Source organism: Stigmatopora argus, chromosome 2, assembly GCF_051989625.1.
Source record: "Stigmatopora argus isolate UIUO_Sarg chromosome 2, RoL_Sarg_1.0, whole genome shotgun sequence".
Lineage (NCBI taxonomy): Eukaryota > Metazoa > Chordata > Actinopteri > Syngnathiformes > Syngnathidae > Stigmatopora > Stigmatopora argus.
The window spans coordinates 4,271,321-4,299,194 of record NC_135388.1 but is presented as its reverse complement, the minus strand read 5'-3'; the positions used below and the strand labels follow the sequence as shown (position 1 = coordinate 4,299,194).

General features: G+C 40.4%; 1 protein-coding gene across 1 annotated transcript in view; it reads left to right on the top strand.

Moving 5' to 3' along the window:
• The window catches only part of LOC144064849 (transcription initiation factor TFIID subunit 4), a 123,752-nt gene that overhangs the window by 62,621 nt on the left and 33,257 nt on the right, over positions 1 to 27,874 (top strand). The window contains exon 16 of the mRNA XM_077587730.1: positions 6,242 to 6,364. Coding sequence (XP_077443856.1) covers positions 6,242 to 6,364 — 123 coding nt within the window. The remainder of the gene's footprint in view (positions 1 to 6,241; positions 6,365 to 27,874) is intronic.

The window sequence follows — 27,874 nt, the reverse complement described above, 5'->3', positions numbered from 1 at the left end:
ACATTTTCCCATTAAAAAAAACATAAATAAGTACTATAAAAATATAAAAAGTTACGTCCTGGCAAGGTAAATTCTAAAATATTCTTAAAACTTTGACAAAAACAACATGGAAAGCCCAAATATATATTTTAAAATGACTTTCAATTGACTAATTTCTTGGAATTCATGTCAAAAACCCCACACTTAAGAAACAAATATGATCATTTTGGTCAGAAACGCCAACTTTTGCCGAATTTTCACGTGACTATACTTTTTCTTCAGGCAGGATTCGATCACAGAATCCAAATGCACGCCCATTTATGAACACAAAGCTCTTTCGCGGCGGTAGATTGATTGTGAAAATGTTTTTTTACACGTGCTGACCTTTTGTTGGCAATTTGACTTTACAAGTCACAGTCTCCGTGCTTCAAAAGGGCACGGCTGCTGTCGTCAGTATTTAAGAACCTTTTACAAACACAAATATTTCTTTTTATTTTGTATTTTCGGACACTGTTTTTAATGGAACTCGGCAAATGTATTCATCCTGGTAGGCCACATATGAATCTCGGGGAAAAGCCTTTTACTGCGTGCAATATCGACGAAACAATACTAGGCGGCAAAGTCCTCATTAAAAAGATTTAATTGAACGTGTAAATCAAGGCCGACTTTCGCAAATTGATTTTGTTTTTGGGGTTGGCGAACTGAAGTGCTCCTCTTGAGCGCCACTTTTACCAAAATGAGGTCAAATTTAGTGCACAGGGTGGCCGAGAAAGTCTCGATTATTTTGAAGTTAGCATTAGCTTAGCTCTTTCAATGCCGGCGCGGGTCACAAAATGTCTGCTGGTTGTTCAACAAGGTCAAAAAGTGTCATTAATAACTATAGACGTCCAATCCATTTTAATTGGGTGGTATTTAATCCCAGTTAAAATGGATTTGACTGCTATTGCTGTTAATGGAAATTAACGTAAGAAAGATGCGGTTACAATATATATATATTTTTTTATCACAGCAAAGTACACAGAGGCCACCCTTATTTGAATTTTAGCTGTTATTCTTTTTTCCAATTAATTTTATTTTATAATATAATAATTATAATATAATATATTAATATTTTTTTTATTTATCAGAGCAAAGCATGCAGAGGCCACCCTATTTGAATTTTAGCCATTATTCCTTTTTCCAATTAATTTTATAATATAATATATTCATTTATAATTATTCATTTTTTAATATCTATAATTTTCTAACTTACATTTTTTTCCCCAATCATTTCTTTTGCTTATAACTACATATTTAACTGATTAATTTTTCCAAAAATCGCCCCACCGGTTGAGTGGTTAGCGCATCGGCCTCACAGTTTTGGGGTCCTGGGTTCAAATCCAGGTCACTCCACCTTCTGTGGAGCTTGCAATTTCTCCCTGGGCCTGCGGGGGTTTTCTCCGGGTACTCCAGTTTCCTCCCCCAATCCGAAAACAAGCATGGTAGGGTGATTGGACACTTTAAATTGCCCCTAGTGTGAGTTTGAATAGTTTTTCCGGGTGTCCGATGCCTTGTGCCTGAAGTCAGCTGGGATAGGCTCCAGCACCCCCTGCGAGCGACCCTTGTGATGATAAAGCGGTTCAGAAAATGAATGAGTTTTTCCAAAAAAATGGATCCTTCAGTGAATTCATTTTATTCAACCACTTTGATCCTCCTAGTGTAGTGGTTCACTCGCCTGACTTGGGTGGAGGAAAGCGTGGGATCAATTCCCGCTTTGGGGAGGGCGTGGTTATGATTGTATGTGCGAATGGCGTCCAGTCTCGGGTGTCGTTTGCCTCACGGTGAATGAATGAATGCATTGATAAGTTGAAATAATGCAGATTTTCGAAGCAGGGCGGGTATCCGATCTGTGATTGGACGGCACTAGATCGAAATCAGAAACGCGTCATGGGTGACTGGAAGCTTAGGCAAGATGGAGGGCTTGCAGATGGCACGAGGGAGCTCTTCATTTATTGTACGGTCGTAAATCTGAAAAGAGGCAGTTGCTGTGGGCGCTTGGGAGCGAGCGAGCGAGCACATGCCTGGTGCCAACTGCCAGCCTGGGATGCCGGCATCCTGGTGCCATCAGTAAGATAGCTAGCGCACACTCGCTCTCTTTCTCCCTCCAATTTGGCTTTGGGATTCTTTAAGGTCAAGCCCGCTGAGATTTTGGGGGAGGGGCTTAGAGGCGTATTAGAAAACAAACTTGTTTTCGGAGAAAAGTGGATTTTTTTTTGTTTGCTTTCTGCACACGCTAAATTCAATATCAGGTAGGTGTCTAGAAAGGAAAGAAGAAGGGTTTTTGGGAGTCTTTTGGGAGGTTTCTATAAATAAGAATGATTTTTGGAAGTTTTTGGGACGCATGTCCGTCTTCCCATAAGTAAAAAAAATAATTCTAGAAATGCTTCATAGTAAGTATAACGACATTTGTTGATAAATAGAATTGTATCGATGGCACACTTTTCAATCCATGCAAAATTTGTTAGTAATCCAGAGATATTGATTCTCAAATTGTGCAGATTATGGCGGGATTAGGTATCTCATATTCCGAATTTCAAGTAATATATTGAATTGAGATTGCCAACAAGCTGACTATGCATGTTTTTGGAATGTGGGAGGAAACTGGAGTACCCAGAGAAAACCCACACAGGCCCAGGGAGAACATACACACTCCACACAGGTGGACTGCCAAAAGATAAAGATGCCTAACCCTAATTTTTACTGTAGCTTCTCTATTCCCAGCATATTTTTAGTTCAGCATCAAATGATTGCGATTTTGTAAGTGGAATTTTAACACTATTTTTTTAATTTTTTATATAATATATTTATTTATATATATTTATATATATATATATATATATATATATATATATATATATATATATATATATATATATATATATATATATATATATATATATATACACACACTATATTTCTTCTTCTGGACAATTAATTCTTCATGTAAATGGCAAAAGCTGTCTTCCCCATTATTGAAAAAAAATGAAGGTTGACATTATTAGTAAAACCAAAACTATCCTTTACATCACATGTGTCAAAGTGGCGGCCCGGGGGCCAAATTTGGCCCGCCGCATCATTTTGTGTGGCCCGGGAAAGTAAATCATGAGTCCGACTTTCTGTTTTAGGATCAAATTAAAATGAATAGTATAGATGTATATTAAATTTCCTGATTTTCCCCCTTTTAAATCAATAATTGTAATTTTTTTGGTGTTTTTAGTTCAAAAATCATTTTGTAAAATCAAAAAATATAGAAAAAAAGCTAAAATAAACATTGTTTTAGATCTATAAAAAATGGAATATTCAGGGCTTTTAATCCAGTTCTTTTAATCCATTTATTTAAAAAAAATCTAAATATTATATCTAAAATGGTCCGGCCCACGTGAAATCAAGTTGACGTTAATGCGGCCCGCGAACCAACCTGAGTCTGACACCCCTGCTTTACATTTTGGAGACTGTCAATCAACTATGTTTAACTACATTGCAGTTTTAACCCTTTGACAGCCTAACCAACATTTTTCCCAAAATCAAAATAGTCTCAGAACATCCCCAAATAACAAAAAAAGCACCCCATGCCCCCCAAAAAACATTCCGAAAACCTTTTCTTTCCCATAATCATAAATCACCCCAACATCGAACACCCAACAGTCTAAATATTATTCTCCTCAAACCCGTTCGGCAAAAGTCATTTTTTTTAGGGCTGTTTGCGATTTCCTGCCACCGTTCTTCTTCGCCGCAGCCTTTGACGTCGCGTTGTCAGTGCGTTTGAATTTCTCACCAGTTCCGCTGTGCTAAATGTGAAGTGGCAACACCCTAAAGGCCAGGCCTCGCCAGCGGGCTTCCAGGGACGAAAAAAAAAATATCACAAGCAACTGCGTGCACATTTTAGATTCCACTTATGTACACCAAAGCAACCTTTTCCACGGACCCCGCGTTTGAAAGTAACCCCCACCCCCTCCACGCCACGCCCCCCCCCCCCTCCCGATATGGGATCAGACGGCGAGTACAAATAGCGGTGCCCGGCTAAACACATGCTGGGAGATAACATAAAAGAACATGGGAGACATGAAAGCGCACATTGATTGTCCCTGTTCGCCTCGGCGCCGGCGGGCAGGCACACAGGCAGCCTGGTGGGTACGCAGCCCCCCCCCCCTCGATGTTGCAGCCAAGTTAGATACAAGAGGCACGTGTGTGTTTGCATGCTACACCCACTGTGCCACCGCCCCAGGCATTCACACATTCAACCAATAGGCTTTTAGCCACACTGCCCCCCCAATGCCCGCGGCTAGACGTGACATTACTTTGGGCAGAGCCCCCCCCCCCCCCTTCCCGAAAACCTCCCCCTCCCCGATGAAACCGGACCCGCCTTCTCGCACATGCGCACCAATGTGCGCCCAATGGCAGCTCTGTAATGGTTGTACCAGTCGGGTTTGAGTCCGTTTTGGGGGATGTTAGACCCCCACGTAGCCGGTTTTAAATATCCGTGTGGAATTGTGGAGGGATGGCTGTCATGAGTAGAGCCAGAAAAAACGGCTCTAAGGGTCGGCCATTTTGGGGATTTTGGTTTTCTTGGTGATTTTTTTGTAGCTCTAATTATGAAAGCTGTTTGCCGTTTTCTTTCGTGTGCGGTCGATTGGTCGCCGGTCTTTTGGTCGCCCCGACCGCGACAACGGGCGACCAAAAGATCGGCGCCCAAAAGACCGACGACCAAAAGACCGTCGACAAAACAAGGTAAAACAACACGGTCTACGCATCAATAAAAGCCAACAATGGCCATGAGCAGTTTCACTGAGCCGATGTGTGAGTGTAGAAGAGTTTGTATTTACATGCGTTTTCCCTTTAAGAAGCTACGTCAGTCAGGGTCTTAAGTTCTCCAACAAAAAACAATAAAAGTCCGGGAAATTTGGGGCTTTTCTTTAGCCTAATAATTAATAGGGCATTAAGTATGACCAAATAGTCATTCGCAGTTTGTATTTAGGGAATTTGAGCAACGATTTAAATGGTAATTATCACTTATCTTCCGGACGACCAAAAGACCGGCGACCAAAAGATCGGCGACCAAAAGAGTTCGGAAATAATGTTGAAAATGAAAACTTTAATGTATTTGGTCGTGATTAGGAGTGAGATTGAGAGTTTGCTTACAATTTACGTTATGTTGGCTAAAGAAATCTGAAAAACTTTATTGATTAAACTGTAGCTGTTACATTAACAGACGTGTATTAATCCTGTTTTTCTTTATTCATTCATTTTCTGAACCGCTTATTCTCACGAGTCGGGGGGGTTTGCTATCCCAACTAATTACGGGCACCAGGCGGGGGACACACTGAATCGGTAGCCAGCCAATCGCATGGCAGAATGAGACAAACAACAAATTTGTTGTAGCTAGGGGCAATTTAGAGTGTTAAATTAGCCTACCCTGCACGTTTTGGGGAGGTGGGAGGAAACCGGAGTACCCAGAGAAAACCCACGCAAGCTCCGGGAGAACTTGCAAACTCCACACACTGTGGACTGACCTGGGATCGAACCCTCGACCCCAGAACTGTGAGGCCGACGCGCTAACCACTCTAGATTTTTTAATGATGTTTATATTTCTGGTCTTTTAAAAAGGCATCGTATCAAATTCTTTTTATGGTTGAGGTGTTTGTTTCGCCACATAATAAGGTCTGTAACAGGTCTGGTTTGAATATTTTCTACTGAAAAAATATAAAATGTAAAGGGAAAGCTGAGGTTATTTGAGCTACCACGCTTTGAATTGTGATGTGCAACAGATGTAACCAATCAAACAAGAAAGTGACCCTGAATCTAACCAAGTTTTTTGTGTAAAAGTAGGTTATTGTGTTCAAAATTTGATTAATCCCAATTTCTTAGTGTTGCTAATAGAGAAAATTAAAGGCTAACAGTCCAAATGTGAGTAGATACACACAAAAAAGTCTGCCGGAATTTACCAAAGTTGAGCATTTTTGTTTGAAAAATACATTTTAGGAGGTTTTGGACTTCTTTCGAACATCTTTAAACCAGAAAGTGAAAAATACTGTAAAACAAGAAGGCGCAAAAGACGGTATGTTGTGATAACTACTGCAAAACGATAATAATGACAATAAGGTAGATACTTAAAATAGCTAATTTTACGATCAAATGAATGCATACTTAAAAATATCAGATTTATTTCATCTGATTAAAACATTTTTGTTTTAATGGATGCGCTATTTTTTGTTTTTGTTTCTAGATGCAGCAACAGGAATTGGCCCAAATGAGGCAGCGGGACGCTAACCTCACGGCGCTAGCGGCTATCGGACCCCGCAAAAAACGCAAGGTGGACTCGCCGGGGGCCACCCCATCAGGGACTGAGGTAAGAGCGGAACCGGGTTCAAACACCGAATCGCAAGTGCATGACTCTCAACTAGGGACGTCCCCACGATCAGAAATCGGAATGGAAGTTTTTCAGAAATCAGGACCAATCGCATTGTTTTCAGAGAATCGGAATCGGGTGAAAAAGATCAAAAATGTTTTGCTCTGGCATTATAATGAGTTTAGGTAACAACAATATTTTATAAATATACAGATTATTTTGACACAATTGAAACAAACCTTGCAGTGAAAAAGGTAAGTCACATTTATTTATGTTAAATAGATTATTTCAACTTTTTTTGCAACCTTATTTTTGTGCCGCACAACTCAAAAAAGGTTGTGTGTGTGTGTGTGTGTGTGTGTGTTGAAATCACCCTTTTATATAAATATATATTTTAATTTTTTTCCATTTTTTTTTCTTAACTAGTTCTACAAAGTCTTGTGTGTCTGTGTCTGTCTTGCTACTGCAACCAAGAAATTTCCCGAATTTAGGATGAAATAAAATTCTAATCTAATCTAATTATAATTTTTGCAAAATTGGGTGGACAAAAGAATGACTTTTTCCCCCTACTTAGTACTTTTTCTCCAAACACGGCGACTCGGAGTCATATGAAAAAATATGAAAAAATCGGGACATCCCTTCTCTCGACATTTACTGTAACAACGACAAAATGCTAAAGAAAGAAATGAAGTCCTGTGACAAGGAATTAACACATCGTAGCATATCATAGCAAGCACTACATATCCTGCTTATATAATGCCCCTAGGAGCTGTGACTTGTTTAGGGATAAAATTAAAGCAATTTGAATGGATGCTGTGAACACGCCAGACATGCTGTTACTGAGCCTAAATTCTCGTGAATGAAACCCATTTAGAACTTCTGTGTCATTAATACACAGACAAAATCTGGACATTTCACATTTGGAAAATCAACATTAAAATGACGGGAATAAACACAGAATTTTCGAAACTGCATCCTAGCTCATAATCGAACATAGTGTACTTTATGCTCACTTTGTACCCTTTAATTTTTAGAATTATGAATCAAAACATGCAAACTATGAAATAAGTAAACTGATGTGTGTTTTCAATACATTTGACATGGTTGATTTCGAAAGTTTTTTTTTTTTGGTTGATATCAAATGTTGCTCTCCGGTTGAAAGTAGCAAACTCCGCCTTTAACTTTACTTAACTTAACCTTATCCTAGCTTTTAATCAGGAAACCGAACGTAGTTTACTTGATGCTCACTTAGTACCTTTTAATTTTTTTGAATTATGAGTCAAAACATGCAAAACTATGAAATAGGTAAACTGATGCATGTTTTCAATACATTTTACATGGTTGATTTTGAGAGGTTTTTTTTGGTTGATATCAAATGTTGCTCTATATTTAGCACTAAGTTGTACATCTATACGAGTAATTATTTTGTTTTTATCATTGGAGATGTAATTTTGAAAATTTAGGGTTCATGTGGTGTCCATGTTGTTCACTTCTCTTCACTTGGGTGTTAGCAAGTAGCCGAAAATGATACAAAGTACCGTGTTTTTTAAACTATAAGTCGCGCCTGCGTATAAGCCGCAACAGCCAAAAAATACACAATGAAGAGAGAAAAATGTAAAAGTCGTACTGGATTATAAATCACATTTTTGGGAGGGCAATTTTAATATTTTTTAGAAACAAGGGCCAAACATTAATTAAAGTAACAATGGTAAAATAGAGACCAACAAGCTTAATATGAAATATATAAACTGATGCGTGTTTTCAATACATTTGACATGGTTGATTTTGAAAGTTTTTTTTTGGTTGATATCAAATGTTACTCTCAGGTTGAAATGAGCAAACTATACCTTTAACTTAACTTAACTTAACTTAACTTAACTTAACTCAACCTTATCCTAGCTTTTAATCAAGAAACAGAACGTAGTGTACTTTATGCTCACTTTGTACCTTTTAATTTTTTAGAATTAGGAGTTAAAAGATGCAAACTATGAAATAGGTAAACTGATGGATGTTTTCAATACATTTTCCATGGTTGATTTTTAAAGTTTTTTTTTTTGGTTGACATCAAATGTTGCTCTCCGGTTGAAATTCGCAAACTCCACCTTTAACCTTACCAGAGATTTATTCGTAAAGTTTTTACCCTTTTTATAACCCGAGTAAGAAATTGCAGCAAAAATGGATTAGCATGCTAGGCTATTGTTAATGGATCTAAAAAAAAATTGGAAATTCTTGAATTTGTTGACCGTCGCCCCTTAATTGATGTTTTCATGTTGGTAAGGAACAAAAAGCTCATACTTGAGTGTCATATTTCAGGTCATACATGAATTGCTGCATGCATGGCCACTGCTTGACAAAATCGCGTTTCCCCCTTCGGGCGATCCTTGGGAACATTTGAAATTCCACATATTCTCCCCGTACGTCTGATTCATCTCAAACCAGGCCGAGTTTTGAATGCGAAATCATTCATTTAAATAAGCCGCTCCTACCCAAGCAGCAGTTTTGTCTAAATGCGGCCGGTAAAAAGGCATAAATAATAAAATAAAAGCATTACTTCTGCTCCTTGAGTGCAGCGCCCAGCTCTTTCACAATGTTTTAGCCTGATGGGTATTAGCCTGTGACCTTCTGCTCCAGTCCAAAAACAAAAGCCCCCAAAAAAAACCCTGACTTTCCTAAATGCAATTATACAGGAAAAAACATGAATATACATTGTTCAATTTTTGGCTTTCTGTGTGTATAAAATGTCCCGTTCACGTTTAATTAGAGCGGCATAAGCACAGTGCTCTGGAGTGCTCGCAGAGGAAGGAAGGGTGCTGGGCAGGGTGGGGAGGGGGGTCTTAACTTATTTTCACTTGGATTTCACCTCCTCACATTTCTTCATTTCACATGGGCTGCGAGAGCCGCCGGCGTTCTCTTTCCTTTCTCCAGAGCAAAGTGAATGTGACTTTTCTAAGGGGGTCACAGGATGCCTGCAGGCCTGTGGGTGTTACTGGACTGTTGCCTGCTCTCAGCTTCACTGAGGGGCTTGTCATAGATTTCATCTCCACAGAAATGAGCCGGCGGGGGCTCCCGTGGCCAGGAGCGCAGGCGGGCAGGCGGGCGGCTCGACGTTGCGGAGGGCCCATGCTGATTATTTCCCTCTGACATCGCATCCTGAGCTTTTTTTTTTTCCCCGCATGAATCCCAGACAAAGGCGGCCCTTCAGTTCGGTGCCAGCGCTTAAATTAGGAGGCGGATAATGGTCCTTGTTGAGATCCTGCTACACCATGGCATTCCTCCCTGTTTATTCATTTCCTCACCTCTGTGATGGAATTCAGATGACGCCATTTCGCTCGCTAGTTTTCGTTCCAGGGCGGAGATTAGAGAGGTGAGAGCGAAGGGTTTTTCCAGTGTCCAATCATTTGGATCTTCCGTCGTTTAAAACGCTAATTTTTACTAAACTGTTTAATACGTCAAAGCTACGAAAATCCAACCAAAAAAAATCAAGCCATTTTTTGGGGGTTCCAAGACTTTTTTCGTAACTTGAAAATTTCGTAAGTAGAGGTGTACTTTATATATAAATGCTCTAATTTGTTCCATGGTCCTCACACAACTACCAACTAAACCCTTTAAAATTGGTCAAAGTGTCCCAATTGTGTACTGTTTTTTGATTCCGAGACTTTTTTCGTAACTTGAAAATTTCGTAAGTAGAGGTGTACTTTATATATAAATACTCTAATTCGTTCCATGGTCCTCACACAAGTACAAACTAAACCCCTTAAAATTGGTGAAAGTGTCACAATTTTGTATGAAAGATGTGAGGAAACGCACAAAAATGAGAGAAAATAATAAGGAAATTATTTATTATAGTCTTAAAATATATAAAGCATATGAAAATGTGCCCTGCGCCGCTGCAATATCTCCCCCCGTGGCCGTTATAGATGTAATACATGTGTTTGTCCGCCAGATGGCGCCAAGAGCCGTTCTACTAAGGCCGAAAGCCGTCCACTTTGTAGTACATTTTAGACTTTTACGTGTGCCCTATGTGTGTGTGCGAAAATATGTGCGACGTTGAATTTGTAGTTTTAATCGCTTAATAAGGGGAATTCAAAATAAAATAAAGGATAAGGAAATGCATTTACTTTTTGGGGGATTTTGTAACTTGGATCTTGTTCGTATCTCGAGTCACTCATTTGCATATAAAAAAAATCATAACCTGAAACTTTCGTACCTAAAGGCATTCGTAAGTAGAGGTATGACTGCACAACTAAAAGTGGGAGCGAAGGTCATTTTCTGATATCCTTGATTTCTTATCAAGGACTACAGACATTTTCTTCCAATTTTATTTTAGCCCATAAAAACAAAAAACAAAGTCAAATGCACATAATTTATTTTCGCAGGCTACTCAAAACAATGTGAAGGAAGGTCTGGCCCCCGGGCCTTACGTTTGACACCACTGGTTTTGGATTATGGTATAACAGATTCATGTCCTAAATGAACAGAATTGCTGTTGTCACCTTTAGCAAGGATTTATGGCTAATCCGTTGTCAGGGTGGATGTAAAAACTAATGTCAATTATTTTTGACTTTTCCACCTACTTCTACGTTTCTATTTGTATTGAAATATCTGTCCTACATAATTCCAAAATGTGAATACTTTCGCAACCTCTGCCGGGTCCTTTGCCGAGCAGCATGAGGTCCGCCGAGGGCTACGAAACCCAGTCAAGACTGTGAGTTTCTGAAAAACCGGGACGGAACAAAGGGGTCCTCGCAAGACTCCGCAGGGTGGATTAGCTGGCAGGACCCAGCGGTGGATCTCAGTCGGGGGTCGCTCTGTAGTCCCCCCAACCATGCTGGATCCTCAAACGCCCTAATCACAACTCGGTTACGTTTGAAGTCGGGCATAAAAAGTCAAGGGTGAGGAACCTCGAGGAAGATGGAGGAGTGGGGCGGAGTCACAAAGGGGCAGCTGACGCTCTTGGGAAAGTTACCTGAGTGCTTGTAAGAATGGCAATGTGCGGGTGTTCAAAGTCTGTAATCCAAAGGTCCAAATTTTGGACACAGTTGTGTATTTGGCAGTTGCTTCGATCTTAAAGTGAAAAGTTTTGGGTGAGAACCTTGTGTATGTTTTCCTCCTGCGTTTGTGGGTGTTTTCCAGGGAAAGCCATTAAACAGAGGTGGCAAACGTGTGGCTTGTGGCCCGGAAGTGGCCCTACTGGGGGGTCTGAGCCGGCCCGTGGGGTTACTCTGACAGGCACTTTGTAGCATTGTAGCTGCCTTCAAAACTAACAGGACAAACGAACAAAAAGCATCCCGGAAAGTTCCTCAAAATCAATCGGAAATTATCCAAAATTTACCGGAAATGATGTGATTGACTAATAGTAGCATTTTAGCAATGGGCTAAAATGTTTTTCTCTAGTTTTATTCGATAGAAAAATGCAAATATTGTTGACTGTACAGTGTAAAAATTAAACAAATGTTACCTGAATTAAAAATTTGACGTAAAAAGAATTCCGTGAAAGCAAAAATGACATGTGAAAGAACGAAACACATTTCTTAGAGTTCTAATTATGAAAAATAAAACCGCTTGCGAATGTAAAAATTGTGTGACAATTGATATGCCCGAAAAAAGTGAAAATTAACAAAGAAAATAGTCGCCTATACCTATTATTAAGGGTTACGCATATTGATAATAATAAAAATCTCCGATGTCAGGGCTCTCGGGACCACAATATTTGGCAACTCATGAGTGCAAAAATAATCCATTTTGCAATATTCATGATTACTGCCGCCTCGCACACTTGAGAAACAAATTAAACAACACCAATTTTATTTTTTTAAACCTCCGTTATTGTCATCTTCGCTACGAGCTTCGAAGCAGCCTTGACATACTTACGGCTTATCTTCCAACGGGTCTCGTTTGTCGACGGCAAGACACCGTTTCCCGAATATCTGTCGTTTTACCTTCTCCTTTTGAGGCCGTAGATCAGAAAGAGTGAGGCGATAGAAAAAAATGGATGCCCTTTCCTCCAGCTAAATTAAGAGGAATCACGTGGAAAACAATCTGAGTCTCCAATGAAGAAAAGGGGGGGATGGAGTGCAGTGGTGGAGGGTGTGGGGGTTGGGGATGGGGTGGGGGGGGCACCATTAAAATGAGCCTGAAGCTATGGACTGCACCCAATATCACTAAAGCTGCACTCACTACAGATGTGGAGGCTGGCTTACAGGCAAAACCACGCTCTGTTCTATAGCTACAATTAAAATCAACCTCTCCGCCAAAAGTGGGAGGGGCAAGTGGTATGGGGGGGGTTCGAAAGGCAGACACGGAACATCAAAGACAGATTGAAATGTGTAGTCAGTAATAAGAGTGGTCTCCCAGCCCCCCGAGCTCCTCCACGGTCCCCCTTGTTAATGAGAAATTTTGACCTCTGGTTTGTAAGTTAAACTTGTAATCTCGGTTAATGGAGTAAATCAATCCCAACTCTGGAGTTCCTCCCTTTCTTTTCGCAGCCCCCTCCCACTATTGTCCCTCCATCTTCGACTCGGGGTCTCGCGCCAGACAAACAGGAAGCTAATAGAGCGCCGGGGTTTCCGGGGATGGAGGGGGGGGGTGGCGGGATTTGAAGTACTCGGACCAGCCGGGGCGGGATGTTTGGATAAGGGGACCAGCCGAGTGAAAGCGAGAGGGGTTAAACGCGGTGGTTAAGTGGGTTCACCTCCCACCGCCGTGTCGGGCTTGGCTTGGTGATGTCATGCCTACTGGATAGTTGGGCTCCGCCCACTCGCTTCTCGTGGGCGCTGATGTCATTATGGCTTTATCAGTGGGGTTTGTTTAAGCAAATGTTGCTTTGAGTTGCAGTGATTAGCATTCCGCATCGCTGTTCTGAGGTTTTGGGTTTGATCTACTTGAAAAGGCATTTACAATTAAAGAAAAATATTAAAGCAGGCTGAATATAATTTTTTTACAAAATAAGTTTGACAAAAAAAACCTAATTACAATTTTTTGGTAAGCCCTTCTCAGTTGTTTTTAAAAGTTACAGGCAATTCTACGGGGTTGCCGTGGTGACCCATGGGAGGAGCCAAAAGACTACTAACCGCTAATGTTGACATTATCTGTTGAAATGATCGCCCTTTTGCTTGAAAATAACATGTGAGGCGATATAGTATGCGCGATTTTTTTCACACAACTCACACCCAAACTATTAGAAAAAATGCGACTCATAGTCCGGAAAATACAAATGTCAGTTTGCATCTAAGCATATTCTCGGTTAAATATGACACAGCTGAAATCATCGTCCTTTTGCATGAAAATAACATGTGAGGCGATATAATATGCGCAAAATTTTTCACACAACTCACACCCAAACTATTTAAAAAAATGCGAGTTATAGTCCGGAAAATACAGACGTCAGTTTGCATCTAAGCATATTCTCGGTTAAATATGACACAGCTGAAATTATCGTCCATTTGCTTGAAAATAACATGTGAAGTAATATATGTACGAAATTTTTCACACAAGTCACACGCAAACTATTAAAAAAAATGCGACTTATAGTCCGGAAAATACAAACATCAGTTTGCATCTAATCATATTCTCGGTTAAATATGACTCATCTGATCACCAAGATCGATCTTTTTTTTTTTCTGATCTTCAATCTTGATCCTAAAATCGTCCAGCCCGACTCTTGACAAACTGATTACCATCCTGCTTGGGTGAAAATCTTTTTGGGCATTTTTTTTCGATTTATATCAATCCTGCTCTTACATCCTCGATATAAAATAGAACGCGAAGGGGAAATCGCCCCGCTTGCTTGTAAGAATGATTACAAGCTGAAATACTGTGAGATTGGTTATCGCATTCATAAAGCCAAGAAGATTGTGATGTTAGTTTGACTTCCCATCTTAAGGCCATTGCTTCGTAGCAGCGAAACACGTTTTGCCATGCTTGAAGGGCCCATCTGGCTCAATGCCAAAAGCGTTAACTCGCTGCCCTTTGCTAACTTACCAGTGCACTGTGGAGCACAGGTTAAAACACTTAGAATTCAGCGTTGTTTTCACTATGTATAATTCCCTGGGAAATTAAAAATGATGTGGTTTTTTTCCAGAATAGCGCTTAGTCCAGCAATGACCTTAGCCAAGGATATTTAGCACTAAGTTGTACATCTATACGAGTAATTATTTTGTTTTTATCATTGGAGATGTAATTTTGAAAATTTAAGGTTCATGTGGTGTCCATGTTGGACAGTTTGTTCACTTTTCTTCACTTGAGTGTTATAAAGTAGCCGAAAATTAGATAAATTACCGTATTTTTCAGACTATAAGTCGCGCCTGCGTATAAGCCGCAACAGCCAAAAAATACACAATGAAGAGAGAAAAACGTATAAGTCGTACTGGATTATAAATCACATTTTTGGGAGGGCAATTATAGTTTTTTTTTTTTAAATAAAGGTCAAACATTAATTAAAGTAAAAATGGTAAAATAGAGACCAACAAGCTTAATAGGCATTTGTTGACATAACAGTTTTTCAGATAACTATAGCCTAAAAAAAATTAACAGGCTGTCGGTGGTTAGAGAGAAAATAAAAACATAAGTCGCACTTCATTATTAGTCACTGGCCTAACCAAACTATTAAAAAAACAAAAACATTTGACTTATAGTCCTGAAAATACGGTATTAGCCTTACCCCTGATCATTTTACGTCACACAGAATAACATAAAGCACCGAATATTCGTGGCTTCGTCACTTACGAATGAAACTTACATTCATGCGAGTACATAAATGTACATATTTTCGCTTACGATATAATGTTTCTATTTAGATAAGACTCTTCAACGCATCCATATTAATGTCGCTCGTTCATTTCCGCATGGCCCTGCAATAATGGTTAAATATACAGTTTTGACAACAAAGTTGAGCCCGGGGCGCTTCAAACGGATACCAATCTTAAAGAAATTAATTACCTCCCTTGTTAATCTTGATATAATTAAATTTCTCAAAGAAAGAATCCGTCCGCCGAGCCACTATGGAGGCGTGCTGACGGAGGATGGGCTGTCGCACTGAAGTGTGCCGGCCGGCCATGGGAACTAGGGAGGGATAGATACGCTAACCCACTCGTCACGGCCTACGTCTTCCGAGGGATAAAAAAAATGTTCCTTTGGGTGAGGGACAAATATCAAAATCTTCTAATATCGAACTGATTGCGCAAGAACGTGGCTTGTCAAGTCGTAAACAATATCTCCGAGAAAACTATAAAAAGGGTTTTGTGATTTTTCTTTCTGCTTCGTTGAAATCGCCCTTCATAAGATTATCATAATGCGATAACTCCATTCAAATTGGGTGGACGAAAGACATTTGAAAACAGTAATACCTTGAGATACGAGCTTAATACGTTCCGGGACCGAGCTCGTATGTCAAATCAATTTTTCCCATATAAAATGGTACACGGTCGATTGGTCGCTGGTCACGGGGGGACTTTATCCACGGCAACAACGCACTAATAAACGAACAAACAAATTTAAATCAACTTGGATTAATATATACAGACACACTCAAACATACATTTAATGTAACTTTACACAAAACTGAAGTTTATTTTTTATTTTTTACCTTTGTTCTGGCCGGGTTAGCTGTTTGCCACGCCTCCACCCTCACTTTCGCTATCGATGGGCTGTTTGCTGTTGTATTCCCTTCAAAATATTCCGAAAATGATGCACACAAATGTCCTCACAATAGGATAACGCACGACCACTTGCCAACGAGAAGTAGTCTTGAATGAGCGATCGCGGTAGCTAACAGGCTAAGGAAGGAATAACAGCCTACCCACGTATTGATTGTGGGTAATGAAGTTTTATTCTGAGAAAGGGTGCCATTGGCTATCGGTGTTGTGTGCACGAGTATACTTCATTACCCAGAAAGCTCTCTTTTTGCCCACGCATGCGCGTTGTGCATTTCCTGGTCGAAACTCGTCTGAATAAATCGTTCAGTGCTCGTAGATATCTGTTATACACCAAAGAGATGCGGCAAAAAAGACAGTGCGCTACAATGATAAACAGCCTCTCATGTCATGGCCACCTGGCTTGGTCGCATCTCGAAATTTTGATCGTATCTCAGGCGAATTATTCGATTGAAATTTTCATTGTACCTCGAGCATGTCGTAGGTCGAGGTACCACTGTATGTTTAAATGTTTATCATATTCTCCTCTCGTTCATACGTTGTCGTTATTGTCCCGCTTTCTCAGAATGTAAAAAGCAGTCGCACAATGCAAAAAAAAAAACAGTGACCGAGGACAAACAAGGCGGTCCATTAGCGAGACCAGGGTTATTGGCTGCTTCGCCTTTTTCTGGTGGCGGCCCCATTAAAAGTGGTAATGCGCGCCCGCGGCCGTGCCCAGGGAGACGTGAGGGGGCCACGTCGGGCATATTTCACATGCATGGCGCACACGCTCATGCTGAAATTAAATAGAGCAATGTTCCCCTAAAAAAAGACTGAAGTACATCTCTTTCTGATGTGCGTCCCGGGCAAAAGAGAAAAAAAAATCATTGATCTCAGAATGTCCCTTGGCAATTATAAAATATTAAATCCAAGTCGCACTTTTCGTCTCAGCTTAATTTTTTTTCTTTCCCTCTCATCGCCCCCCCTCGCTCGTTCTCTCTTTTGCTTTTCGCCGCTTTTGACCAATTTAGAAAAAAAAGTTATAAGTGATCATCAGGGTGAAGAAAAAAATGGAGAAACGCACTCTTCTGCATTTCTTTTGTTCCGATTCTTGTATTGTTCTTGAAGTTTGCCGAATGAGATTTTTCACTCATTTATTCGTCCATATAAATCAAATATAAATAAAGAATTGGGGGTACATTAGTACGTATGAAAAATGTGTTGATTAAAAAAGAATTAAATAAGAAAATGACTAAATATATAGAAGATTCAATTGAAAAAAATCAGGTGAAATGAGAATTTTAAAGAAAGAAATCCACAAAAGAAAGATTTTGAATTAATAGTAAGTTTTAAGAATTAATTAAAAAATATATTTCTTTTTTTATTCCCTATGTACATTTGTTAAATGTAAATTTAGGCATTAAATTTTTTTTTCTTATTCCCTATGTACATTTGTTAAATGTAAATTTAGGCATTTAAAAAAATATTCCTTTTTTTATTCCCTATGTACATTTGTTAAATGTAAATTAACTATCACTCAAATTAACTTATTTACTGACATTTACAGGAAAATGGAAATGAAATTGACATGGAAATGTGGTTTATTTCTGAGGTTCTTTCCTTAAAGCTTTACTTATTTACATTATTTACCATTTTTCTGGTCCTTTTAGCCTTTTTATAACCCTCCGTGATCCATCCGCCAAATCACGAATGTGACACAAATGTCGATAAATATCATCGGGCAGCTGTTTGACAAGCAAAGCGGCTCATTAAGCGCCAGCTCTTGTTTACCATTTGCCTAATTAAGACGACGAATCCGTCGTGGAGTGCGTAACGTACGCCGTCTCTTCTACACGGAGGAAGCGGGGATAAAGGGATAGCATCCACTCGCTAACGTGCTGCCATTTAGCACAGCGGCTCTGATGTGGGAATTAGACATCCTTTGCTAATTAGGGAGGCCAATTAACTGTGAAAGTCAGGCGTTCATTTTTTTTGACAAATAATCTCAGCAGAATACAGACATTATTGAGAATGTAATCTGTCTTCAATGGAGGGAGATATAGAGGCATTGTTTTTGGAGGCATGCTTGCTAGCATTAGCTTGTTAGCTACTTATCAGTATTAGTATCGGTCCAACATTAGTTTTTTAGCGTGAGTCTTGATTGAGGGAGATACAAATGTTTTTGGCAACTTGCTTGCTAGCATTAGCTTGTTAGCTGTGTATTATTAAATTGCATGCTTTGTCATTATACAAGTAAAATAAAATAACAACAACAACAAACAAACTAACAGACAAATAAATAATCAATAAATGATAACTTATTAGTATCGGTACAACAATATTCCTTTGTCGTCAGTTTTTGATCGAGGGAGATAGAGATGCATTGTTTTTTGGACACTTGATTGCTAGCATTAGCTTGTTAGCTACTTATTATAAGTATTAGCATCGGTGCAACAATAGTTTTTTGGCGTGAGTCTTGATTGAGGGAGATTCAGATGCATTGTTTTTGGCAGCTTGCTCGCTAACATTAGGTTGTTAGCTGTGTATTATTAAATTACATGTTTTGTCATTATACAAGTAAAATAAAATAACAACAACTATAAACAAACTAACAGACAAATAAATAATCAATAAATGATAACGTATTAGTATCGGTACAACAATATATTTGGGGCATCAGCCTTAATCGAGGGAGATAGAGATGCATTGTTTTTCGACACTTGATTGCTAGCATTAGCTTGTTAGCTATGTATTATCAGTATTAGTATCGGTAGATAGATTTTTGGTGGGAGGCTTATTCGAGGGAAATACAGATTAGAGGTAAAATCGGGCCTAGAAAATCTAGACCGTCCCGGCCCGGGGCTATTAAAGCCCGACCCGGCCCGAGCCCGACCAATTAACTTGATTTGCAGGCCTGAGCCCGAAGCAAACCGGAAATTTCACAGCTGTTTAAATGCCTTCCCAGCATCGAGATGCCTTTCTTTTTGCTCTTGTATGCAAACTTACGCAGGGGAAGATTATTAAGAGGTCGCCGTTCATTGTTTTTGGAGGCATGGTCGCTAGCATTAGCTTGTTAGCTATGTATTATAAGTATTGGTATCGGTACAACAATTGTTTTTTGGGTTGAGTCTTAATTGAGGGAGATACAGATGCATTGTTTTTGTAGTCATGTTTGCTATCATTCGCTTGTTAGCATCAGTATTAGCATCGTTATGCTAATAATTTTTCGAGCGTCCTGTTATTTTCGGCAAGTTTACTTCGTTTTCTGTTGCTTAATGGCGAAGCTTTGTCACCTTTCCTTCCAATAGGGGTTCATTAGTCTGGATTTTCCCAAAATGGCTGCTTCTGACTAAAATGACCTTTCAGTTTTTTTCTTGGATGATAGACATGTCCATCCAATTTCATGCTAATTGGTAGAACTCGTCAAGGCTAACATTCTGTCTAGTATTAATTCCAGAGAGCACTTGTAAGTGAGATTTTCTAGGTTTGAAATGGGAAGACCATGTTAAAAGGCATCCTTTTCTACCTGGCAACCTTGGAGATGTTTTTTCAGGGATGTTGAGCTCATCTATTCGGAAGAATAAAAATAAACACCGCAATTCCGAGAGTGATTGCGACTCTGTCTCTCCTGTCCTGATCATCTTGATTCATGATCGTATGTATATTTTATTTTATGTCATCAATTATGAATCTTGCCGGACTAATGAACCACTGATATAACTTTGGCAGAGTAATTGGGAATAGCTGAACGGGCTTCTCGTTGGGGGGAGCGATGAATTATGGGTCGATAAGCGTTAATGTGCGCGCACCAGATGACTTGGCGGCCATGCGGTGGCGCTCTCCGCTCACTCGCTGTCCCCGTAACAGGAAGCCGCCATAGCATTGCAAATGGCTAAGGGTGTGCTCCCGAGCTGTTTGGATACGAGGCGACGCTGGGGGGTTGTATGCCGGGGTGCCGCTGGGATGCCGGTGGGCGACTCCCCTACGGTGTCGCCCGCCTCAGGTGCAGGAAGGAATAGACGTGTAATTATTGTACCGACAACGGTGTGGATTTAAAACGAGTCAATATGTAGATAAGCCTTTTATACACATGCATGCACAGCTGCGTCTAAAATGTTGCACGGTTGCCAAAATGCCACGCAGGTGAGACGGATGCTTTGCGGGGAAATAGGACTCGGTTAGGTTTGGGGTCGATTTCCGCGTTCACCGACCGTGGGTGAAACACTTCCGTTTTGTCTTAAGAGTTCAACCAGAGGGCATTCTCAACTCACATGGTAAAATATATGAATATAGTAGGCGTGGCTGTGTATGGTTGTATGGTATGTTCTTAACGTTTATATTTTTTCGTAGTTTAGCTAAATAGCGAATAATTATTTTTTTTCCCGTTTTTGTGGTTGGTTTTATGCTTCTGCTGCAGTGAATGAGTTTGTGTTGAGCTGAATTTCTGGTCAGAATTGTAATATTTTAAAGTAGACATCGTTTTACCATGATTACCATTGCTACTAGTATTTTATTTAATTAATTTTTTTACTACCACCATAATTTTGTGCATTTTGTAATGCCTTTCGTCCTTCGATGTCTGAATTTCCATTCAACAGTGAAAAGCAATGGGGCATAAAATATCGTTTTTGAAAAAAATATTACTAAATATATATATTTGATTATCAATGGCACTGAATGATTTAATTGACACCCGCCTGTAACTCTGATGCCAAGAAAATAAAAATGCCACAATGCCACAGCTTTCTTTTGCCGCCACGACAAATACAAGCTGGTCAATTGCCATCAACTTTTTGTCCAAACCAGCTTGCAAAACTTTCCGTCTCCCCGAATATGGGCCAGACATTGTTGCAAACTCCCAACACAAAGTCCCGTTCATTCCCCAGTAGCTCCTCACTGTGACTTTCAATAAGCCAAGGCACAAAAGCAAGACGTCAAAAATTCATCGAGCAGACTCTTGTGGCCAAAGGAACAGTCGAAAAGTGACAACAATCCCACCCTGGAATCCCCTTTTTAGCAATGCACCAAATGCACTAAATGTCAAATCATCCGGGATCTTTTGTCGGAACCCAGTTTATCTCCCAAAAATCGGCGCCGCCTCTTGCCCCGCTAGCATACTGGATGAAACGCCTTTGACACCGGGGGTCGCATCCAATGGATCGTTCCGACGAATATTCAATCACGATGTTAGTTCATCTTTCTGGGCCATCTATATTAAACATGACTCAATGACTCTCCTGACTCCCCCCGGTCGGGCCTCGGAATTTAATCAGAGCTCTTCTTGTTCAGACAGTCAGTCTCATCAGGTGCATGGGGACCAGCTAGGGCGGCATAGAAAGCCAGTCCTGTGGAGGCAAGACGATGTCACAAATGGGGCCCCATTTATGTCAATTTTGCGATCAAGGACCACCGACTTGGGGTATCCGGCATCAGAAAAACAATGCGGAACAATGGGGAAGTCAAAGAAAAATCTTTCAACTTCATTCATTCATTTTCCATACCGTGCATCCTCCTAAGGGTTGCTGGAGTCTATCCCAGCTGACTTCAGCCGAAAGACAGACTACAACCCAGACTGGTCGCCAGTCAGCTATAGGGCACACAGAGAAATAGACGACCATTCGAACTCACAATCATACGGCACCAGGGGAAATCGAGCCCGCGGTTGCCCGCACTGAATTCGGCCAAGTGAACCTCTACACCATAGGTGTCAAAGTGGCGGCCCGGGGGCCAAATCTGGCCCGCCGTATCATTTTGTGTGGCCCGAGAAAGTAAATCATGAGTGCCGACTTTCTGTTTTAGGATCAAATGATGATAGGAAGTTTTATTGAGGAGATCATGTGCAAACATATAATAACAGGGGGGAAAGTTGGAGTTATTTTGGGTACTATTATATGTGCGTACAACGAAGAAATATTAATCATTATATGTATGTGTGAAATATTAATCGTTATAAGCTTGACTAACGCTTAATATAATTGTTACTGAAACAAACTCCAACAGATGTACATTACATTTCCTGATTTTACCCTTTTTAAAAACAATCATTGCAATTTTTTTAGTTCAAAAATCATTTTGTAAAATCTAAAAATAAATATACAAATATTTTCAGTTTTCCACTTGAACATGATTAAAAGACATTTCCATTACTAAGAAAAAAAAGCTCAAATAAACATTGTTTTAGATCTATAAAAACGGACTATTTAGGGCTTTTGATCCAGTTCTTTTAATCCAATTTAGAAAAATAAAATAAAAATCTAGATATTAGATCTAAAATGGTCCGGCCCACATGAAATGGGATTGATGTTAATGCAACCCGCGAACCAACGCGAGTTTGACACCCTTGCTCTACAGTCATCGAGTTGGATGAGGAATTATAAGTTAAAGATTTGCTCAATATACGTGCAAGAAAAAAATATTATTATTAAATGGGGATATGGTGAACATTTCAATGACCGAAAACATTTGCTTCATTTGTTTTGGTTTGATCAAATGTTTTTTTTCCCAGTTTAATTTTTTTATTCATAAAATGAAATGATAATAAAATATAGTACATTATTTTAAATATTTTTGTATTTTTCTTTCTTTCTCGTTAATAAAATTACATAGCTGGTAAATAGCATTAATAGCAATTAACCAACAATAAAATAGCTTAATTTTAACTCATTGACTGTCATTGATGAACTAAAGTTGCTCCAAAAATGGACCGTTTTTTGACCACATTTTAACTTAAAACACACAAACGCTCAAATCAGAAACTGAAAGGTGCTCTCGTCTTGAAATTCTGTCAAATCAACTGCACGGGGACTAGCGATAGCGCCGTAGAACGCAAGCCGTTTACGTTGCTATGAGATCAAAGACCACTAACGTCGACCATCCGCCATCTGCATATTACCGCGGTTCCTTTTCGACTTCGTGCTAGCCTACCCTCATCGCTAATGAGGCCCTTTTTGGATGTGCATGGTCATTTCCGGGTGCTACCTTTTCCATCGCTAACTAGTCGTTAGAGTATTTATCGCCAAAGACATCAAAGAGGCCTCAAAAACACCATAACTGAGTCGCCACCCTCTTATTCAACTTGTATTAAAAATTAAAGCGTGACGGTTAGCCATTGGACGCACGACCGCGTGCGTAAAAACCAACACGGGCTCATTAGCCAAAGCGCTTCTGAAGACGAGTTGTTCCGACTTGAGACTCATTACGCCTCTCCTGTTTTATAACTCTTAATTGGGTTCATTTTCTATATGAAACGCTTTGAATATTTAATGTGGGCAAAAAAGTTGTACTTGAGATGCTTGGTGTTAATCGTCTAGCTCGGAAAGCTATTAGCGACTCGGGTGGAACTTTTTTTGGCGGTTGTTGTTTGTGATGCCACGTTTAACGAAGATCGGATAAAAGCAAAAGTTGGGACGTCAGGTGTGGTTTGGTGGATTTGTTATACTTTAAAAAAAAGTATCGTATTACAGTGAAATCTTGAGCCGAATCAAGGCATCCTAATTTGAAGATTTTCCGATTTTAGGACTTCCAATCCTGTTATTTTTAATGAGCTGTATTGCCTATCTGCTCTTGGTATTTTTAGGCCAGTAAGAAATAATGCAAAAAAAACATAGACAGAAAAAAGTATTATTATGAAAAGACGGCGATGAAAATACATTAACTTATTGGCTGTCATTGACGACAATTGACCGATGAAACATGATGATTCAATTCCAACCTTGCCCAATTGAAATGGATTTGATATATTTGACTGTTACTGAATAGTTCAAAATATAAAACATAGTACAACTCAGTTTTACAAACCAAATTCAAATAATAAAAAACCTAAAGAAAAATGCTTTAAATATTAACATTAATTATTAACGCTTGGAAAGAAACTGTCCTTGTGTCTGTTTGTCTTGGCTGTTATGGCTCTGTAGCGCCTTCCAAAGGGCAGCAGGTTGAAGTGGTGGAAGCCGGAATGTGTGTTGTCTTTTATGATGCTCTCTGCCCTTCTACGGCAATGGGATTTGTAGATGCTGGACAGGGTAGGTAGGGAGCAATTGATGATTTTTTTTTTAGGCTTTTGAGTGATGAAACCCATATTGAGCATCAGACAACCTTATCTTGAATTGGTGTTAAAAAGGTAACATGTTGCTCCAACAAAGAGTCGCTCCGAATACGTATTATCTGCCCTTTCATTGGTTGCCATCCAATCCCAGGCTCTGCCAGCATTCCCGCATCGCCACACTAACCAATATGTGAGGATCCACGTTAGCATGCTGTGGTGCTAAACAAGAGCTAATTAAATTCTAAAGTGGCTGAGAGGGGTTTGAACAAAAATGTTTCCAGGCAGGGGAAGTTTGCTTTTGTTTGGAGGGCAGCTTCTGGATGTTTCGTTGGAGTGACCCTGTGACTGTCTTCTGAGGAACTGTGCGTGAGGGCCCCTTCCTTTTTGCCGAACCCGCAGGAAAGCCAGCGCCCCGGGCCGGAACTTTCATCTTGGCGCTAACCTGTGGACTTTGAAACTCAGGGCGATGGAATTGCAGCTTTGTCAGTACACCGCTAATTAGAAAATTCCTGACCCGGAGCGAAGATGTTTTAATTATGTGTTGTGTCAACGAGTTTGCAGATTTAATCCGCCGTTGATACAGACTTCTGCATTGTGGGAACGGGAGGAAGAACTGCACCCCCCCCCCCTCTCCCCGACGTCGTACCACCTTTGTCAAACGCCATCACGCGCTAAGTGGCCGTCTAAGACGAAGGAGCTAATGTGCTAGCTGGCGGAAAAAGCTGCTCCGCTTCACCCCCCGCGCACGCTTCTCCGCGACGTTGGCGGCGGCTTGGTAGCGGTGAGTCAGTGCGAGGCAAGGCAGGAAGGGGTTAAGCAGAAATCGAGCGGGGGATGCTGGGGGGCAGCAGCGCGGCAGAACACAGCAGTGTTCGTGCGAAGGCAAGTCATTTCCCGAAACACTGCAGACACATGGCCCGCGGCGCTCCAAAACCTTTGGAGACCAAAATGGCTTGCAGGAGTTAGAAGTAATAAGGTGGTTTTTTTTTTTGGTTGCTTTTTTTTGCCTTCTTTCTCCTTGACTGAAATTCAGCATGGTTGCTATGCATCGCCACAGAGCTGCTGAGCTTTGTTTTTTAACGCTTTTCATGGTATATACGTAGTTTTCAGCGTCACTTTTTTTAAATATAGTTTGACTTGTGGGATTGATACGAGTTGACTCTTTCGCTTGTTCCCTTTGACTTTTTTTTTACCTCACTCCACCAGAAATGATGAAAAGAGGAGTTTTTGGTAGGGTATGTTGAAAAGGTTCTGATAGTAAAAGAGCTGTAGTGTGCTACAAACGGAATTAAATACTTTTATTTTGACATGGGCACTGTAAAACTAGAATTCTGTGATTAAGTGTGTGCCGTGAGCGGACGTTTGGTCCCCGGACGTTTGGTCTCCGGACCTTTGGTCCCCGGATGTTTGGTCCCCGGATGTTTGGTCGACCGGACGTTTGGTCGACTGGACGTTTGGTCGACCGGACGTTCGGTCGACTGGACGTTTGGTCGAACGGACGTTTGGTAGAACGGACGTTTGGTCGAACGGACGTTTGGTCGAACGGACGTTTGGTCGAACGGACGTTTGGTAGAACGGACGTTTGGTCGAACGGACGTTTGGTAGAACGGACGTTTGGTAGAACGGACGTTTGGTAGTACAGAGGTTTGGTAGAACGGCCGTTTGGTCGCCGGGTTCGCTCGAGAGTTTACTGTTGATATTTTGATATTAGATATTTTGATATTAAACTCACTCTCTCTCATGATTATAATTTTGAGAGCTGGTTTCAACAGTAACAACCCGGCGACCAAACGTCCGTTCTACCAGACGTCCGTTCTACCAGACGTCCGTTCTACCAGACGTCCGGTCGACCAAACGTCCGGTCGACCAAACGTCTTTCGACCAAACGTCCGAGTACCAGTGCATGCTCTATTGCATTTTCTTATCCACGGTATATACCATATTTTCTTGCATATATGCCGTATTTGTAGCTTAAAAAATGATGACTGAATCAAGGGTACGGCTTATATGCGCAGAAATCAGATTGACAAAGACGAAATGCCTTAATGCAAGACAATGCGACTGATATGGTCATTTATTAGTACGTTGAAAAGGTTCTGATAGTAAAAGAGCTGTAGTGTGTTATGTGTAGAAGGGAGAACTATTTGGATTTGTTGGGTGGTCAGACTTGACTGTTTTTAGCTTAATTATGACCTGTAGTGTCCTTGAGAAGAGCAACCGTTATTTTGCTCTTTCTACCAGTAGCGTGTGTCGATTGTTGTTCCTGTTTTAGTCCTTGCAAAACCCCCAAAATATCAGACTAGTGGTGTCCTGTGTTTAACCAAGTAGGGTATGTAGTTCGATTACATTCACGTTCCTATTCCGTGGGGTCTCAAAATATCGGCAGAAAGTAAAATAAACAATCAAAATTTTGGTCGATCAGATGTGTCATATTGAAGGGACGACATCCAAATCCAATGTAAGAGATTTTAAACAGTCTGTCAAAAGTGATTTATTCCACTCCAGGTGAGGTAAAATGTCAAGCTAAACTAGCATAACAAAGAAAAACACACCAAAATAACCAATTCATTTACATTTCTGAGCACCCGCTAGCTTAATACTAATATTCTGGTAGACAACATTGTATACAAACTACTCTTAAAAATCAGCGACAACATAACCAGGATAAAAAAAATGAACAAAATTAAAATCGGATAGTTTTTCCAGATTGCGCACCTGTAGAGCCCAATTTGACCCAAAGACAGTTTTGTTAAATTATTCGTTTCCTTTGCTAAGTTTCTCGAGATATTTTGAACTATAATGTCTTCCAACAGTATTGTTTCTAGCACCATTCTGATGGCGTTTTCATCACAAAGGGTGCTAAAATGTCTGCGATCATGCGGTAAAAGAAGCACCATCTGCATTAACAGATCTTGACCTACATTGGGAATTCAACCTTAAAATATATTCGGCATCCTTGACCCTTTTCTCTAAGTTTGGACACCCCTCGAAAATGGGGATCCGGAAAGACAATTGACGGAGGTAGACGATTCTTGGTAATTCTAGAAGGACAGAACCATTTCATTTATTTTCCTTTTTTGGGGTGCGTTAATCTTGGCTGTGCTTGACTTCAAAGAAGCGCTCCAGTTTATAATCTCCTCGAGTACATCTGCGAATTATTATAATAATTCTCGATACATTTATTAGAGCTGAATAAACTCCACATCAAATACATCACCCTGGAAATGTCGGAACGCCCGGGGCCAATCAGCCGACATCTGTTAACTCTTTCAAAATGGCCTTATCCAGCGTGTCTGTGGGCGTTTGGCAGAGAGGGGGCTCTGGAGGGGGTGGGCGGGCTTGCAAAAGCAAGAAAGATGGAGGGGAGAAGAAAAAAAAGTCTCTGTTACTGATTAATGTCGGACATGCTTGTTTTGGTCCAAGTGCAGTGACGAAGGGGGTGATTGAGGGCAGGAGCTGTACAGTGGTTTTGTTTGGTTCGGCGTTGTTTAATCTGCCCGGCGATGAGATGGCGTTCCTCAGCTCAAATGCAGCGTGGAGGCGAACATGTGGGATCGCTTTGTTGCCTTCGCTCACTCGCTAACAGTTCGTCCGTTCGTTGAATCAGTCGCTGAGTCACTTGCCATGTACGCCATTTTAGCATCAGGTCATCCCGAAACCTATTGGACACTGCTTTTTGTAGTCAATTCCCAAGGTATCAAATCTCTGTGGATCTGGTAAAATGCCTCAAAATATCTAACGCAAAGCAGTATGGGTTTACTCTAATGGGTAGGCATTTGTTTTTAGGTCCTATTTCTATGGAGCATTACAGTTGGGTTTTGTTTTCTTACATACCGT